This window comes from Falco naumanni, chromosome 3 (genome assembly GCF_017639655.2).
Source record: "Falco naumanni isolate bFalNau1 chromosome 3, bFalNau1.pat, whole genome shotgun sequence".
Lineage (NCBI taxonomy): Eukaryota > Metazoa > Chordata > Aves > Falconiformes > Falconidae > Falco > Falco naumanni.
In genome coordinates this window covers 72,029,921-72,049,124 of record NC_054056.1, presented here as the reverse complement: position 1 = coordinate 72,049,124, position 19,204 = coordinate 72,029,921, and the positions used below count along the sequence as shown (strand labels likewise).

General features: G+C 35.5%; 1 protein-coding gene across 3 annotated transcripts in view; it reads right to left on the bottom strand.

Annotated features, from left to right (window-relative positions):
- SNTG1 (syntrophin gamma 1) overlaps nt 1-19,204 on the bottom strand; it is a 353,771-nt gene that overhangs the window by 78,469 nt on the left and 256,098 nt on the right. For all 3 annotated transcript variants that reach the window (XM_040588489.1, XM_040588490.1, XM_040588492.1), the window contains one exon: nt 1,419-1,457. In XM_040588489.1, coding sequence (XP_040444423.1) covers nt 1,419-1,457 — 39 coding nt within the window. The remainder of the gene's footprint in view (nt 1-1,418; nt 1,458-19,204) is intronic.

The window sequence follows — 19,204 nt, the reverse complement described above, 5'->3', positions numbered from 1 at the left end:
TCTTATCATCATCACAATTCATTCATTATGATTTTTGGACCTTCTCATGAAGAAAGCAGCAAACAAAATAGTAACGTCCCCCTCCCTTGTGAGTTACACTCAGCACAATTCCACAATAATAATCTCCATATTATTAAAGTTGGACCAGAGGCAGGGAACTAAGAAATAATGCTGACTACTGAAAATGTGGTGTAAGAGAGATGAAAGCACTGTTATTCCTCAAATCTGTCCTCCTGAAGGCAAGTTTACAGCTCAGTCCTATATGTATTTCTCTCCTCCTACATGGAAGTAATTTGTTCCTTCTGATGAGTCATATTTGTGTTTCCCTTTATTACAATTTTCTTAAAAAGAAATCCCCATTATGAAATAGTTGTGGTACACAACACATGCATACTTAATTCACTGGTTTAATTTACTAGACATGCATTCTGTGATAAGCAGCCCACCACAAAACGGTCACATTTTCCACTGTTGTGCTATATCACAGAACAATTTAATGATATTACTTTAGCATAGGAACAGGCTATGTTCCAACAGAATCTTTGATCACTTTAACAAACACTGAGCTTTACCCTGAACGTTGGTTTTTTTTTTTTCATGTTTTGTTTACGTAGTTTTCTAAAATGTATGCTGATACTTTTGAGATGTCCATTCTTACTATAAACTCTAGCGACCAGAACCTCAGAGTTCCAGCCTTTAACTTTGAGCTGCCTGTAGGTTTGCTTTTTCAAGCAACAACAAACAATAATTGTGAAAAGAATAGATTTTTTAAGATACACAGCTCTTATCTATTTGCCCCATGGATCCAATCACCTGGCACACAGCTGCAAAGAAGAGCAGCAATTGTGCACATGGATGCATTTTGCAACAATCATGTTTATTCAAGGAATATTACTCCCGTTTTTCAAGGCATTACAATTTCTTCCAGCAATATGAGACTGTCAATGGATGAACTTGGAGACAGTCAGATGATTCAATTTGTTTCACATTCTGCTACCAGCCTGCTCCATAACCTTGTGCAAATATTAGTTTTTTATGTCTTCATTTGGACAATAGAATTAATACATTTTTAGAATGTTAGAACATTGATGGATACTGGCTAATTTTGTAAAGCATAAAAATCCTATTCCTGCTTTTATAGTAAAGTGGGTAAGATGCAATATGAAGAAAACTAGACACACACACACACACATTAAACAGGTTAATTTGAAAAGATTAAGTATGGTATTATTTTGACCAAACACTCCAGTTCCCTTTGACTTTAGAAAAAAAAAATACCTATTTTGAGGCATCAAGGTACTCTTTACAGAAAATCTACTGAGAGTTCTTGAACTAGAATAATGCATAGCTACCACACAATTTAATAAAGTTGAAAAGAGAATTAAAAATGAAACAAGGCCAAATTTTCTTTTTCTTACCTGCTGGTTTACGGGGAAATTCCTGTTGATTTTTTTTATCTATAAAAATGAATAAAGAAATACATTAATATTTAGCAATTAGAAGAAAAAATCCCAGAACACTGGATTTTAGAGACATATATCAGACACTCCCTTCCAAATTATGCATGTAAAAAAACCCCAAATAACAAAAAAAATAAGTCTCCTGCAGTACCGGGACTGAAAATTTGATAAGCTCATGTGAATAATGGGACATTTCTGTGGTCACTGTGTGGTTTGTTTTGTTATTCAGAATACAGGAAAGGAGGATACATGCAAAATTATTTCTGAATTCTGCACTACGTCTTTTTTTTTTTTTTTTTCCCCTTGGTTAGCAGCTATAACATAGAGTATTTAACTATATAAGTCGTTCTGAACAGCTTCCTGCCATCCACGAAAATGACCAAGCTTTAAGCAAAATCCTTTCCTTAAAGAATGATGGAAAATTGGGCTGGAATACCCTTTGAAACAACCTTTACCCTTTTACCTACGTGAAAAATCAAGTGTGCATAATCAATTTTGATAATTGTTCAAACAATTTTTTCTTAAAGACATTCAACATCTTCAGGTAAAAAAAGTAAAGAGAAAACCAGTCCAAGACCTGATTCATGAGGAGTTTGTATTTAGCCATGCAGATCACTGACATCATCTAAATAAACATGGCCAGCTTTCTGACACAAAGTGTCCAATACAAGGATAAGGAAGTGTGGAACACGCCCGTTACTGCCATTGGTAACACAAATATGTTCATTTTTGTTTTAAGCTTTCCAGCAAACCTAGTGAATTTACTGTGTGCATTCATGGCAGATACTTAATACCTACAACTTATTTTTTGCTCTCTTATGTTAACTTTTCACAATTGTAGCTATGGGTAAGTGAGTAAAACACATCTTTAAATTAAAAACAGTGTCAACTAGGAATCAATTGTATAGCCCAGAAAGCCCTGAAACCACAGTGTAACATGTACACTGCTTAAGCCACAGGTATGGTATTTTTTCAGAAGAAAAGAAGAATCATCACTGAATTTCTTCCAGTGTTTACAGTATCATATCTAAATAACTATATGCAGAGATGTGAGCGGCACAGTGCTTTGTAGACTTTAAAAACAGCCTGTTTTCTGCAGTGGTAATTTCTTTGTGTTCTTCATGCAAATATTGAGCAAGTCTGTAAGTCTGTCACTGACATCCCACAGTTTTGTTGTCAAAGGGTAATTCTTACTGTCAAGAAAATGCTGGCAAGCAATTCTAGTTGGTTTCCAAGTGTACACTGAATCAAAAGTGTGAGAAAATCATTTCCACTCTCCTTTCTTGCACGTACACCAGCTTCAAGGGTTGGTATTGAGACCAGCGCTGTTTAACATTTTTGTCAGCGACACGGACAGTGGGACTGAGTGCACCCTCAGCACGTTTGCCAATGACACCAAGCCGAGTGGTGCAGTCAACATGCTGGAGGGAAGGGAATGCCATCCAGAAGGACCTGGACAGGCTTGAGAGGTGGGCCCATGTGAACCTCATGGAGTTCAACAAGGCCAAGTGCAAGGTCCTGCATGTGGGTTGGGGCAATCCCAAGTACAAATACAGGCTGGGTAGAGAAGGGATTGAATAATGAAATAACATTGTAAAGAGAAAGAGATTTTAATATTCTAAGCAAAATGCTGAAAATATTTTTTTAGTGGTGATTTACATTTTATATAACTATATATTAAATATTTTGGTAGTATTTTTACTTCTTATATAGAGATCAAAAATTTTAACATAAATAAAGCACATTAGGAGCCTTGTACATTTAAGTATTCCTGGGAAATGTAAGTGCACCATCCAAACATCATTTTCTCATTCAAAAATTTCCAGCTCATTTTTTAAAGTATGATCTAAGCACCTACATTGCATAGTTTTTTTAATTGTTATTACTTTGATGAATTAAACCAGGGGTCCTCAAACTACGGCCTGTGGGCTGGATACGGCCCCCCAGGGTCCTCAATCTGGCCCCCGGTATTTACAGAACCCCCCGCCGGGGGTTGGGGGGGAAACCAAGCAGCCGCAGATGACTGCCTGCCACTGCATCCGCACGCCGGCCCCCTGGTTAAAAAGTTTGAGGACCCCTGAATTAAACCAATCTTGTTTATCTTTCAGGTTATATGGTAATAATTTATTGAAATGCATTATTTTTAATTATGTTATAGTTTGCAAACTACACTATAGGTGTTCAGTTCTATCTGGAACTAAAAATTGTTAAGTGCGATTAGTTTTACGTACACCTTCAATGTTTATCATTCACATGCATGAACATTGGAGGTGACATAAAAACCAAAAAAAAGTTCTACAATTAGCCTGCAGAAGTCACTGATATTTAAGATCATGAGATACAGTGTCTTGAGAGTAAGGAAAGCAATTCTTTAGCCAACATTATTCTTCCCAGCACGTTACAAAATACATTGAGTAAAATTTAATCTATGGGTGATCCAGATTCATCAATCCTTAAGAATCAAAATCTAAATGTAAATACTTTTCACAAATGAAAAGAGAAAAAAACCATAATCTCGTGTTACTTGACAGATTATCTAAAACAGAAATGTTCCTTCACTCTTCCATAACAATACTGAACTCTTTTAAATCTATTTATTGAGCACAATCACAGCACACAACACTATGTAACTGATGCAAATAAGTAACATTTGTTTTAATCAGAGGACACCAGTACAATACACTGCAAACATATATGCACATCATAATTTTAAATAAAACACCCTGACAGATACTATACTAAAAAAAAAAAAAAAAAAAAAAGGCAGGCACTCTGAGAACATTCTTTAGAAATATGAGTCTATCCAGAGCAATAAAAAACCAGGAGTGGCACAAAAGGAGACAACAGAAGCTCTGCTTGTAAAAAAATTCTGATCTGAAGGCAAAGATACAGGAAGTGTTACCGAAGCTGAACTGAAGCTAGCAAGAACTATCTGTTTCTACTTCATGTTCGAAAAACAGGTGGTAAGGGGTGGAATTCCACTCTAGTTTAATTTCCATGAATGCAGATTAGGAAAAAAATAATCTAAGAACACCACAGAGAAAGTAGTTTGGGATTTGGGGATCACCTAAATGTGGAAGGAGGAAGAAGGCATCAAAAATAAGGTCTCTGCAGTATCTGCAGTATGTTGCATCTGACTAGTAAATAGGCAAGTGATGTTGATATGAGACCAATAATGGCAGAACAGATTGTAGCAGAAACTATCACAGAAGAATGTTTTAAAGTATAATTGATTGTGATAAGAGTACAAACACATATGGCTATATATTTTCCAAAATTCAGCTGGTTAAAAATGTTAGGACATCAGAGCCATGAAGAATACTGCACAGAGAGATGATATGAAGTGAGACATGGAGAAGAATGAACCATGGCCAAATTCAGTTCATTTTATGCACTAGATGTTGCCACCACAGATGGATAATTTTCACAGCCACGGCTGTGCACTTTCTGCAGAAGAAACAAGTAAGAACATGGAACACATCACTCCTCAGCAAGATGAGTAGCTTTTGGCTTCAGGTGTAAACAATGATCACAACTTACTTAACTATTTATTTACTAATTTAATTTAATAAGTAGATTATATATCTCTTATCTATCTATCTATCTATCTATCTATCTATCTATAATATGAATAACCAGAGAAGCAGCAATCCAGAAGAATAGCCTTCCATATTCTTATATGTTTGTGTAAATTGTACCCCGTTATTGTTACTCTCTGCTGGAATGCATCTGATTAAGATCACAAAAACCTTGTTTTAAACTTTCACATTCAGCTGAAACTGAAATGAATTGTTCACTCCACTGGGAGATAATATTTCAGACCTTCTTGAGCAAATAGAACTGCAATAAATATTACCTATTTCCATAAGAGGTTTTTAAGTGTAATCACAAACCTGCTATTTATTAGGGGTTTGTTTGACCTTTTTTACCTATTTATTTTAATGAAATTTGCTATTCCAATGAAATCACAAGATCCTCATGAGACAATGATGAAATGTGCCTTTCAATGAGCACATGCCACCCTAAGGACTCTTGAGGTCAGTATGATTTACAGATAGGGGCACCATTTCCAGGTTTTTCCAATTCTTAAAAGTTTAAATAAAAGCAATCATATGTTTGAAAACTCCATGTGTGACATGCTTGCTTTAATCATATTTCCTGAAAAACTGTATTGTTAATGAGAGGCTGACAGTTCTGATGTGATACTGGGAGAGATGATTAATGACAGTGTGACTCTCAGATATCACAGCTGGTTCTCTCCATGAAGCCATAGCATTATAGGTGCTAGTGGTCAGGACAGAGTGCATAACAGAGACCATTCCTTCAGACTACCTTCAGGAATAGCCAAGACTGAAGATCAACATTTGGAATGAGCAGGCACCAGCCCTTGCTCTATATGTTGACTTAAGACAGTAAATCAGATTGTCCCACACTTTCACATTGTAAAAGTCTGTCTAAAGAGAATGATATTGTCTCAACAGTGCTAACAGAGGCCTGGAGATGGAATGTGCTCCTCATGGACACCGAGACCCAGCAACCCTGAAGAAGAACTGCACGGTACGAGGAGTACTATGCCGCTCCCTGATACCCGGCACTGGAAGGAACAATTACGATAACGTCACATAACAACTGTTGTCGTAACAACGAACGAGAACATGTGTGATAACCTTGCTCGAGAAGGCAGAGACTGACAACAATCCATGGGCCAGAGGAGGAGCAACGTGTATTGCTTGGCATAAAAGAGGACTCTTTAGCAACCGAATTTTAGGAGATCTTCCCCACCAAGGATCACGATGATTGGAAGGACCGGCAGGACGCTGCCTGGACCTGGGACCATAGGGATGCCTTGGACCTGTGGTGGTAGCTATAATCCTCTTTCCTTTTCTTTTTACTTTATTTTTTTTTCTTCACTTTCTGTCTTTCTACCTATGACATGCCGCTTTATGGGTAAACAATAAAATTGTGCTGTTTGATTGAAGCATAACCCCTTGGCGTGGTCGCCTTGATTTTTGCACTTTGAGATCATAGTAAACGAACCATCATGAGTCCACTGAGTCATGGTTACACGAGTTACACAGATGTCATGTAACTTTGCAAGTCTCCTTCCTTATCAGAAAATTTCAAAATAATAAAAAGGAACCCTTTAGTATTTTACAATTATTATGCTGGTCATATATTTGGATTTCCCCAAACAATTTAGACTCTGTAGCCACCTTCATCAATTCCTTGTGTTACATAACTGCTGATTTAAATTAATTAATGGCTAATTAAAATATAATAGTTTGACAAGAATGTAAATTCATTAAATAGTTCTTAACTTTATTTCATGCATTAAAGCAGCAATACAGTTCATGCCAATAGGATGTTAAGTGATTGTGAACAGGTAGCAAGATCATTACAGTTTGTAACACTTTGGAAAAAAAACATGAATCCATGCTGTGATAATCTGATGTTAATAAATGAGTAAGAAAGATATATAACTAACATTTGGAATTATTAGTTGGTTAGTCTTATTTTCTATCCTTGCTAGGCTTTTGTTTGCTTAATGTGATAGCTAGGTTGTGGTAAGGTTGTGAAATTTTGTTATCCAAGAGTATATACGCATTGAAAAAAGCAAGGAATGAAAAAGTTTGAAAGCAGCATGCAACAGTTCATATGAAATACATCAATCATTGGTGAATACATTCAAATATATGTATAACTGCCTACAGACTGAATGTAGGAATTCTTGATGCTGGTCTTACAAGCTGTAGTAGATTTTAGAGTTTAGGTTGAAAATCTGTATAAGCTATGATATGCAAAGTGATCTGTCAACGTGTTCTGGAAAACATGGGAGCATAGGAAATAATGTAATGCAACGTTTATGTCTGCCTCCTGACCTAACAGGGATGATGCCATTCTCTATTGATCTCTGTTGATCACATTTACCAGCTAAATGGTTCAAAGGACAGAAAGATTTGGATTACTGCCATGATTTCTAGTATCTGCAGGCCTAACTTGTATTTTTCTCAAGAGTAGATGCACTGGATTGCAAATGTTCTCAGCCCAAATGAACTCAGCATCAAGTTCCTTGAAGGAAGAAGGGGAAAAACCAGAATATATGAACATTTATATAGGCTTGATACAACACTGAATAATGCATAAGCATAAACATGACCTCTGCTTTAGAGTTTGTTCCTACAGATACCTGTAGGCTAAATCATTCTCACTGTGGTTTCTAGATGATAACAAAAGTGAGAAACAAGATGATATGTGTTTCAACTTACATAACAAATGTTATAAAATCACTCTTAGGAGTAAAAAAAAAATTACACATAGAGATCAAATACTTTTAAAGAGTATAGACAATTAAGACACAGAAGGCATAATTCAGGAAATCCCTAATCAGCTGATCGAAGAAGTCCCAAAGTAGCAGATGGCTGGAAAGACAGAGGGAAATATAACTGTACTTTTGCTATCGCCAGACACAGGACTAGATTGACCTTTGCTCTGGTTCAGTATTAGCACTTAGTTCTTTTGGATCATCTTAATCCACCTGGAAACTAAAAGTTTGACTTTGTATCCGACATATAAGTAAAGGAAGAAAGGCCTGAGATAGTCTTGAGTTCTCATCTGGAAAGCGTATCTATAATTCCACAAGCTTCCTTTTAAATTCTTGTACTGACCGCCTTTGTATTACCCAGTTGTACTAAGCATACAGAGAGCTTGCATGTTTTGGTGAGCTCCCATACATGCAGGTATCTGATAAATACTCTTGGGGATGACAAAGGATAGCTAGTAAGACTCAGGAGTACTCCCCAAAAAAACAAATCAATTGAATACAAAAAATTCCTAACAGAAGTCTTGAACTGATGTATGCAAAGAAAACATTTGTGTATTGAGAATTATTAACAATTTATGGCATGTAAGAGCCCTATCGAAGGAGAAATGGCCATTTGAACTATGATTGAAAACCTGCGTACCATCAAACCTCTTTCATTTTCATTCCCACTCAAAAGGATTCAGTGACACATTGAACACTACCAGCACAGCAGTAATGGATGGATGTTACAAAGACCAACAGGTCTTGTGCCTATTACAGCAAAGTATAGTGGGAGCACTAAGGACAAAAGCACAAAACCTAGTCTTCACACATCTTCGATGTTTCAATAATAGCACTGCAATTACTTTTACTTTAATTAAAAGGAAAAGAAGAAAAAGAAAAAAAGGTTCACTTAACAGATGAATGACTTAATTTAATCCTGCAATATGTAACATCTATTCCTAAGTCTGGACGTTACCTTAATGATAACATTTTTATTGTGCTTCTTTAAAGAATATACCTGTGTTACAAACAATACAGTTTCACAACAGTGAATATCCATAATTAAAATACCAGCAGCAACATACATATTATTAAACAGACAATTGTAACAACTGAAAGCCAGTGCCTGAAAAAGCTATTATGGTCCCACGTCAAAGTAAGAAACATGATGTTTCTCTACCAAAGATTTACTAGAAAGACAACAATTAGAACTGAAAAAAAATACAAAAAAACTTGTCCCAGAATGAGATACATGAAGCACTGCTTCAGATAATGAAATGCAACTGGGTAATTGTGGTTTATATCATAATAGCAGCTGCTCGTTGGAGTATGTTTACTATAGTATCATTCACACCAAGAAAAAAACTGGTGCAGGTAATCCTCAGTAAAACATCTGCTCAGAAAATAATGAAATATATTTATGGGTACCACTTTCATTTGCAATTTATACTATTTTACTAAAACCAGTTTGCAATGCAAATACATCTGAATACTTCATAGGTATTCACATCTATTTACTTCTTAAGAAAACATATGTAGATTCCCAAGTAAAGATGTAGTATGCCTAGTAACTATCAACCCAGTATTCCTTTGAAGATACCAAGGACTTCTATCTGAAATATAACTTCCAGATATAACATTCCAGCTAATGTTTTTTCAGTTATGAATTCCAAGTCCCTTGTAATCAAAATACTTTAAATATAAACCTTTTAAGCCTTCTATAGCTGGAAGTACTAGAGTCTAGAAGCTATCAGAGGCCTCCAGAATATATGTTATTTTGAATACTCAATATTCAAGGAAAGTTTTGCTGAAATGCCATCCTATTTGTCAATGTTTTACTTAGCTGTTGCATTATCCTTCCTCTGTATAATAGTGATTAGAACCGCTGTTAAAAATTAAATTAAAGAAATTCTAAACTTTCAAAACTCTGATTGCTAAAATAAAGATGCAACAGGGCAACGATTTTAATAGTTGGGAGATAATGCTTGGCACTAGAAATCTACAACTAATTTTCACAGGCCACCACTGACTTACTGTGGGATCCTAAACTTCCGAACATCACTACATGAGTTAGTTTAAAATAGTATGCTTGAGTTTGACTGATAACACCGCAAAATCATACAGTTCAGAATATGTTAGGAGTAGCAGGTCATGATGACTGGTTTAGTAGATGACAAAATGCAGAAGTTACATCCTCAACACATTACTAGACAAAACACCAACACCCTGGAACTTCAAGATATCTGCACTTGTAAAAACAATAAGGTTAAGGCAAAAAAAAGAACTAGACTTGAAGTAAGGGCACAGTGAAGAAAATTCTGAACACTCCCCTTCACAAAATCATAGCAGTAATACACATCTGTCTCTACAAACACACATGAAAAACGTTTGAGTATAAAAACTGTTGAACAATAAATCTTATTAAACAAATGTGCTAGATATGATTAAGAAATGTCATTGTTCTAGTCAGAACCTTTTTTGTAGGTGGAATTGTTTTTTTCAAAGTTTACATATAGTTTACAAGGGTAAATGTAGTCCGCAAGACTAACATTTATTTAATGCATTATAATATTCGTGTTTGTTATGAAACTTCGATGATGACAAGACAATATGCATATATAAAACACAAGTATGGGTGTTTTTCTCATTTGGAAAATACTTATGCTATAATTTTGGTAATTCATAGCCGCTAATAAGGGAGTTAAAAGTCATGAAGGAAAAATCAAATCTAAAAATGAAAATGTACCGTTATGTACCTAGTGTTAGAGTGACACAACACTTGAGGTGATGAGATTGGCATTTAACGAGGATAGATTTCAATGGGAATAATTATCTAAACACAAATAATCAATTAGATGTTTGATTATCTGGTTTAGATGGTTGATTAACAAGTCTGAAGCTCTTAGCCCCTCTGTCCATCAGTTATTACTGCAGAATAAGCAACCTCATGTCATTCTTCCAGCTGAAACCAGATCATTAAATTGTTAAAAATTGAGCTATATGTCTCTCCTGGTTTAAAACATCAGACTTCATGCTTTCTCATTTCTCAAGGAAATTAAATAATGTAGGTAACACCAACTTCAATTTTACCTTTGACTTACAGCTTCTAGACAATATCACATCTAAATACAGTATTTACTTTCAGAAGTTTTCACAGAATACCCAAGAAAGAGAGGAAAAACTTTAGTCTAATGGTAGCTATAGTTTGTCTTATCCTAGTATTTCTGAATGCAGATGCAAGTACTGATATGAATATGTTCATTCTATGGTAATACAAAAGAATAGAAACAACATGGCTCAGAAGCAACTCAAAAGATCAAAGTTTTCTGCCCAACTGATTTGTACAGTCCTGCCATGACAGCACTATCAATGCCCATGAGTCAATCTATTAGCAAGTACAAATCTACTTAGCTTTGGAAGTTTTCCTTATATCAAAATAGTCTTGTTGCAATTTAATCCCGTTACTTCTCATATAATTCATCACAGAAACAAAGGAGAAATTTCCTGCTCTTTGTGCAGCTTTTCTAAAGTTCAAACATTCTTTTCTTCAGGCTAAGCAGTTCCATTTCACCGTGTATTTTCTTGCAATTTAATGCTATTGTCAAAGAAGCCAAAGCCCTCTTTGGTGACACTGCCTCTGTATACAAGTATTGTAGAACACACTTCTCTTGCATGACCAGGAGGACTGACTAGCACATTACAACAGCTCTGACCCCCTCAGCCTTCCTTCAAGAGTCTTGTAGTCACTTTTGATCTGCTTAGAGTCACACTGAAATTGGTCATGTCCACATGAATGAACAGTTCCAGCTAACTGTCACTTGGCTAGATGGCTTTGGAAACAACACTTAGATTTAAGCTCCTGGGAGACAGAAGGCTTGCCACAATGTTAGGACCAGTCACTAGACTGACATTTTCATCACACACCGGAGTGAGTCACTCATGACCAACATATCTCTTCATCATAGGAAGGGTGATCATTAACCTCACATCTTTCCCAGACTGTCAGGTTTTCATGTTTCTCTCTTTCTCCACTCTGTCATTAGGCTTGAAACTTCAGTTACTGCAGGCAGCATTGTAATGCACCACTGCCTGAGAAGGGACCATTTCCCTTTAGAGAAGACCTGCGGTAGAACCCTCTTGTGAGCCAGGTTTTCCTCATTCACAGTAGGTGAGACATCTTTAGTTTTGGTTCCCATCTGAAGTTTCTACTCGCACCATTAGACGGTGCTGGAAGAAAAATATCTCATGAAAGAATTTATATTCCCATCATCAGTTTGCTCTGTATATGGTATACTTGTTGAAGCTCATTGCTTTCCTTGTTTTGCTTTCCCCTAAAACTCCTATTCACAGCTTTTCAGTTGCTTCATTACTCAGTCAGATGTCTCCTTGCTTTTTAGGTCCTTCTTGCCATCCTTGTCTTTTCACTCTGACTTGGGTGAAACAGAGGCAGTTTGTTGAAAACTGCAGCTAAACCTATTTTGTTCCTGCCATCTCAGTCTATCAGCATGCTTCTGACCCTGCTCACAAAGAGTTCACAGTTTGCATTACTTTTGAACTCCTCACTTTGGTAGAGATAACATTTGCAGTTCACACTCTGGCATTTGATATGACACAGGGGGTAGTAAAATGGCAGAGGAAATGGGGAATTTTACACAATTACCTATTACACATGAGACAATTAACCCTCTTGACAGAACCCACCGGCCCATAGAAATGTAGCTAGTGATTTTAAAAATATATTTAATACTTATACCATAGCATATTGGTCTAAATTAATTCCTCATGGTAAAGTTCAATAAATTGGTCTGTTGCCAGTGGCACAGACAAATGCCTTTACCTAAGGCAATGAAGCTAAAGAGGCTTTCTGTAGTCTTTACAGGTCTTATATCTTCCACCATCCCACCATCAACCCAAGTCAGTTTAATTTAGTTTCAGTGGATTAAAAATAAAATTATAGGAACACCTAGGCTTTGTTGTATTGTGTAACATTTACTTTTTCTGTCTGAAAGAATTACACACTTATTCTCTTGGAGCTTTAAGGGAGAACAGTAATATTTGTAAGACAATTTGCCTGTCAGCATCAGATAACAAACTTCTTCCGAGTAAGGTAAAAAAATCACTGGGTATTACATTGCTCAAATAATTTGGTTGACATAATACGAAAAAGCTGCTGAGGCATTAGTTTCACATGATAATGAACTAGGTATTAACACAATTGCTAAATCTGATAGTAAAAGAAATATTAATTAAATATTTTTATATGTCCTGTGAGATAGGTATAAAAACCTTAGTTTTTCAATACTTATTTCTTCTAAAAGCTCACTATTCATCTGTATAACTAATAATTTTAAATTTCATTTTAACCACTACAAAATTACTTGTAGTACTTTTATATTTAAGGGTCATGTCCTCATATTTTGTAAAATACTTCTGGTCACTCCTCCTTACACACAGTGGGGCTCACTGTACATTCAGATTAATCACAGACTCACTTTAGGTACCGTATTCAGTTATACTCTGAGCTGGTTTTCAATTAATAACTCTTTTTCAATAAAGCTTCTGCATTGCCATAAGTAGGAAAGACTGGACTCTCCATAATCTTCTTTCAACAAGCTGCTGAGCCATAAATTTGAAGTCTTGAATTCAGCTCCCTTCTAAAAAATGCAGTTTCTTCTACTTATCTCTAATTTCACCTCAAAACTAAGAATTCATTTTAAAATACTAAGCAATAGTCCTCATAAATTTGGGTTTTCTTAAGTATCTTCTGATATTTTTGAAAAGGAATTCACAAATACTGAGCAATACTGTCATATAAAGAGCTATGTATCTGTGGGACCATGGCTGGAAGGTAGTCCAAGAGGTAGAATATGTCAAAGTACCAGAAAGAGTAGGGTATAATTTTTTGCAGAAACCAATGGATTTTCAAACTCAGACTTTTTCTTTTTTTTTTAAAGTGCGTTAAATACTGAACTACATTTAAGGACTATTTAAATTTTGACAACAATAATGTTAAATTAGCATAATACTAATAGATGCTATATTTTTCTTGCCTTGGATATGACCTTGTAATCCTTGAACAGAAAGACTCTTGAATAATTAAAAATAAACAGAATTTTCCCAGTCTCTCTTGAATACCAATTTCTTGGCATTAAGAATGACTAAGACAAGCACTGAGGATACTACAAGTAAATTTAAAGATTACTTTTGCTTAATGTGCATTTGAGACTAGCCTATGAGAAAACTATGAACTGTTACTGAATTTCACTGCATTATAGTAGGCGAAATATCATCTTTGAAAATTATTTTTCAACACAGAACAAAAAAAAAAGTAAAATATATTTAAAAACGACATATTTCTGCATGAGTGAGAGTTCTCATATGGAATATAAATTTCAAGAAACACTTTTAAGATCTTTCATTGAAAGTGCATCTGTGTCAATAGATTTCAGAAAAGCAACTTACTGTCTAACTGCATTTCAGCAGTAAAAGAAATTGTTTAGTCAAAAGTATAGATTTTTGCTCTATTGATATTTCTTGTAGTCCAAAGGAAAACATGATGTCATAAGCAAATAAACGCAAATAATAGCGTTGCATCTTTTCAAGACATTAACGTGTCACCTTCTCTAAGTTTCAACAATAAAAAACAGTATCAAAGGAAGAATCATGGCCCTTAAATGATTGGAATAAATTAAATGAAATATTATTTTTTCCACAATGTCTTCTCTCATTACTCTAGTGAAGTTTTCGTTATCAAGTGCCGTCATTATCTTTTCTGAAAGAAAAAGGCACGACACACACATGCTCAGAAAATTACTACAGCACTAGAGGTAAAAGAAAAATCAAGAAACAAATTATTCAGCAAAGATATAATGAACCATGAAGGCAGTGGCATAAGTAGAACAAAAAAAGCTAGAATTTACAAGTGAATGTGTATGTCAAGCTGCAACAAAACCAGATAATGTATAGGGTAAAACTGTATGTGGTTACATTGTTATATATTGTCACAATGTGTGAATTAGCTGTATAATCTTGACACTTTTAAAACAACACTTAAAATACTGATACATATTAGAATGGTGTGGTATTTGGAGAATTTAAAACTGAACAAAACATTAATATTTCTGAATAATATCATGCCTATTAATAAAGCATAGGCTGCTGCGAGAGCATAAGCTCAAAGCCCAAGAAGAAAATAATCCCAAAGATGAATGAAGTCAGCGATTTCTATATCAAATATAGAATTACTCTTTCACTATGAATAGTAGGTGTTCTTGGAAGTAATTAGATGGGCATTAACACATACAATTTGCAAAATATTTAGTTTTGAGTTGGTCATGCTTAAAAAAAACAGTACTGAAATGAAGTCCATATGAAACTATCTTCATTGGGTGATCTAAGCCAGACAAAATTTATCATTTCTGCTTTAATATTTATTTCATCTAGAAAATATTTGTACAGCAAATTCACAGCAAATGGATTTAGAAGAGAAGTCCAATCTTTTGTCTTATGAGGGTCCTGGTTTTGACTTGATTTTCTTTTTAGTAGCTGGTGCAGTGCTGTGTTTGGGATTTGGTGGGAGGATAGTGTTGATAACACATCGGTTGCTCTTACTTGCTGCTGGGTAATGTTTAACTAAGTCAAAGACTTCAGTTTCTCAGCCCCTGCCAGCAAGAGGGCTGGAGGGGCACAAGAAATCAGGAGGCAACACAGCTGGGACAGCTGACCTGAACTAGCCAAAGGGATATTCCATGCCACAGCACGTCATGCTGAGTAAATAAAGCTGGGGGGAAGAAGGAAGAGGGGAAGACATTTGGAGTGATGGTGCTTGTCTTTCCAAGTAACTTGTGTAACAAGTGATGGAGCCCTGCTTTCCTGGAGATGGCAGAACACCTGCCTGCCCATGGGAAGTGCTGAATTAATTCCTTGCTTTGCTTTGTTTGTGTGTGTGACTTTTGCTTGACCTATTAAATTGTCTTTACCTCAACTCACAAGTTGTCTCACTTTTACTCTTCCAATTCTCTCCCCCATCCTGATGAGGGGGGTGTGAGTGAGCAGCTGTGTAGGGCTTAGTTGCCAGCCAGGGTTAAACCACAACAATGAGTAATGTAATTAAAACACAGTTGGAATTTTAGAGAATGTGTATATTATAAATGTTTCTCGTTAATGCATAACTAGCCCCCTGTCTGGTCTCTAACATGTTCTGGCATAATTCAAGATTGTGTCACACTTATAAATAGTGAAAATCATCTGTTTACAACTGACCTTTTGAGAAAATACTGATCCAAAAGAGCATTCAATACTTTTGACTTTCTTGCCATTGTCTACCAATAATTTTCTTTTCAATATGCATTGTGGTTTAACCTCAGCCAGCAACCAAGCACCACACAGCTGCTCACTCACTCCTCCCCACCCCTCTGTCGAAGTCAGGACAATATGCAAGGAATCAGCTCTTTTCTTGGCTCCTCTGTTATCACTGGTGTATGTCAAAACTATTACTTTTCACCCTTACTGTTTTCCAGCTGAGGAAATCTCATCTAGTCCTACCACTTTTCTGTTCTATATACTCATGCCGTACTTCCTGAGCTCACTCTTAGTAACAAATTCTACTCTGCTACTTCTTTCCTCTGTTTTAGGTTCATAAAGAGTTCATCATTTAGCCATGTCCTTTCTTACACTTTCTTTTCTTTCCAGTGGACTAATAGAGTATGCATCTTCCAGAAAGTATGGCTATGTATTGATTTTTGATTATAGAAGCATTAATATATGAAAAATCAAGAAAAAAGTATTTAGTACTGGTAACACTGTATTGGTAGACTCTTCGGTGCTGTACAGGAAATATCACTGAAATAACAGTAGTACATAGAGCAACAGAGACAAACAGTATCTAAGAACTGCTAAGAAGTTGATGACAGCCTGATAAAAAGAGTGGCAGTGTTGAAAATACTCCCACTGTTAGTATTAACCTTTATTGTCTTCTAATGCTTGGGATAGAAGACACCAAAATGCAATAAAATGTAAGATTTTAAATTTTTTTTTAAAACTGAAAGGTTAATGTTTCTGGAGCTAAAGGTTTCTTTCCTTGTCCACTCAAATCTGAAAAAAACCCCAACAATAAAATAACAAAAAACCACCCCCAAACCCATGCCTCAGAGCTGTACTTCTGATCAGACAAAACCAACAAGGCCAATGGAGCTGCACAGACCAGTAATGCAGCAAGTTAATTTTTTTACCATTTGCTGATGACTTGGTCAAAATTCAAATTGCCTTCTAAATCACTCCACTGTAAAGACTGAATGGTATTATAACCAGGAACAAGTGGGAAGCTTCTTTGTGTCTGTCTTCACGGTTTAAAACAGATGTAAGCTTAAAATGCATAAGCTGTGATTTGTTGTGATTTATTCTATGAACTTACAAAGGTAATGGGAAGTGGGTTTTGACCAGAAGACTAAATTGAGGTCAGACAGCTATAATTGCTTTAAGCTATGTTTGGTCTGCAGCCTATCCAGCTATGTAAATGGCATCTTAATTTACTGGCAGAACCATGTGCAAGTCTCAGAGTTCTAGTTGATATCTAAATCTAGAGACTATTCTTTTTTTTATTTGAATTGCACACTATATTTTCCTGACTTTTGCTCATTACATTTTGAGATGAAAATGCTATGTACAGTTACTGTTCGGTAAATGAATGTGCTAATCTCCATACTGCTGCAGCAAGACTAGCTAACTTAATTAAGGTGCAGGCATACTTTGCTAAATAGTCAGGAGAGAAATGCTGACTATCTCGTTAGGCAAATAACTTTAAAAATGACCTGTTTAAAACAGCTTGTCAAGAGCCTTTTAGAATTCTTTTTGCTATAGAATTCTAAAATTTACAGATTATGTTTACACAGCAATATCAAGATCCATTTATGTTAATCTGGTAGAAAAGGAAACAATTCTGATGTTAAGCATTCATACAGACTATAATTTATCTATTATTTAGAGAGGAACTGAAAGGAATGTTTAGCTCCACAACTCCATAAGGGTTATGTCAGCCTAAGGACATATTTCTTCTTGTGAAACACCCTATTTAAGATGTAACCCCCCCAACATTTTAAAATTAATATTGCTGTTGTTACAAAATGATGCAAACATTTAAATACAGTATTAAAATACAAGTTTATGAGTAGCCTGTGTTTTTCTGCCTGGCAAAGAACAAAAAAAGTGGTAAAAATAACACATTCACTCCCTCTAACAAGTGCACCATATGAAAGTACGTAGGGTTGAATGACACTGCTCACTGATAAAAGCCCGAACATTGAAGTAGTCATTGCTCACTTGTGTAATATTTAATAATTCTAAAGCTAATGCCCTTCAAGATTTGCTTCACATTTGCATTTACATTTCCATGACTCCTCTTACAATAATAAACTTCAAGAGTTTCTTTTCAGACATCTGGAGTATCTCAGGAAAACTCACAAAGAGAAGAATCTCAGAATATTTCATGGAAGTGACTAATAGCATTAGTATGGCACAAAGGGAATCTGAAACAGTAAAACAGGTGTCTGAATGTCAGTTTCTTTTGTCTTTTTGGCAGTAGCTTTCTTCATAAATGGTATTGATTAAAATGATATTCACAATTCCATGGACATTCTTTCAATAAAATCAACCTTACTAAAAGTTTGGGGGGGTTAATTTTTCATTTCTTCTCCCTTCTAGAATGAGTTTAGAGCATCTGATCATTTAGCTTCCATAATGTTTTAATTACCTCCCTTCTCTTCCATGAACGAGAACCCTCAGTTTATCTTTTTCCATAATGCACGTATGAGAAATGTCTTCTTCTTTCTGAATAGAATAGTAAAGAAATACAATGGACGTTAGAAGTTTTTATAAATCAACACAGCAACTGTAGGTTGGTATTCCAGTGAAGAAAGATTAAGCAAATATTTATCTCAAAATGCCTAGTAAAACTTGCATTTTTCCCTATATTATAAGACTCTTATCTTCCCCATGTACATTTGCATTTGGGAAGAGAAAGCAGAAACCGCATGAACAGGAGGGCAAACAGGAAAAGGGAAAAAAACAAATATTTTAATTTATACCCTTTATTCTGCAATGACTGAGTCCATTGCTCATAAAGAAAAAAAACCAAAACCAACATTTTGCATCAACCTGGCATCCCCAAAGCAATGTGGGCTAGTTTTGCAGTAATAATTATGACACAAATTAAGAAGCATCAACACTCCAAAATGGTGGGAACACCTCCTGTGATGTGAGAGCATATCAAGAAGCACGGATTTCAATTTGATCTCAAAACCTGAGAGATATTCTTTTTAGTTTTTAAAACCTTTGTGGATTGCAAAGGAAGACCTAAGAAGACAGAAGGGGAAAAGTTAAAGAAAGGTTATCTGACTACAACATCCACAAATATAGAAAATGTCCAGCTGCTCAGTTGAAGACA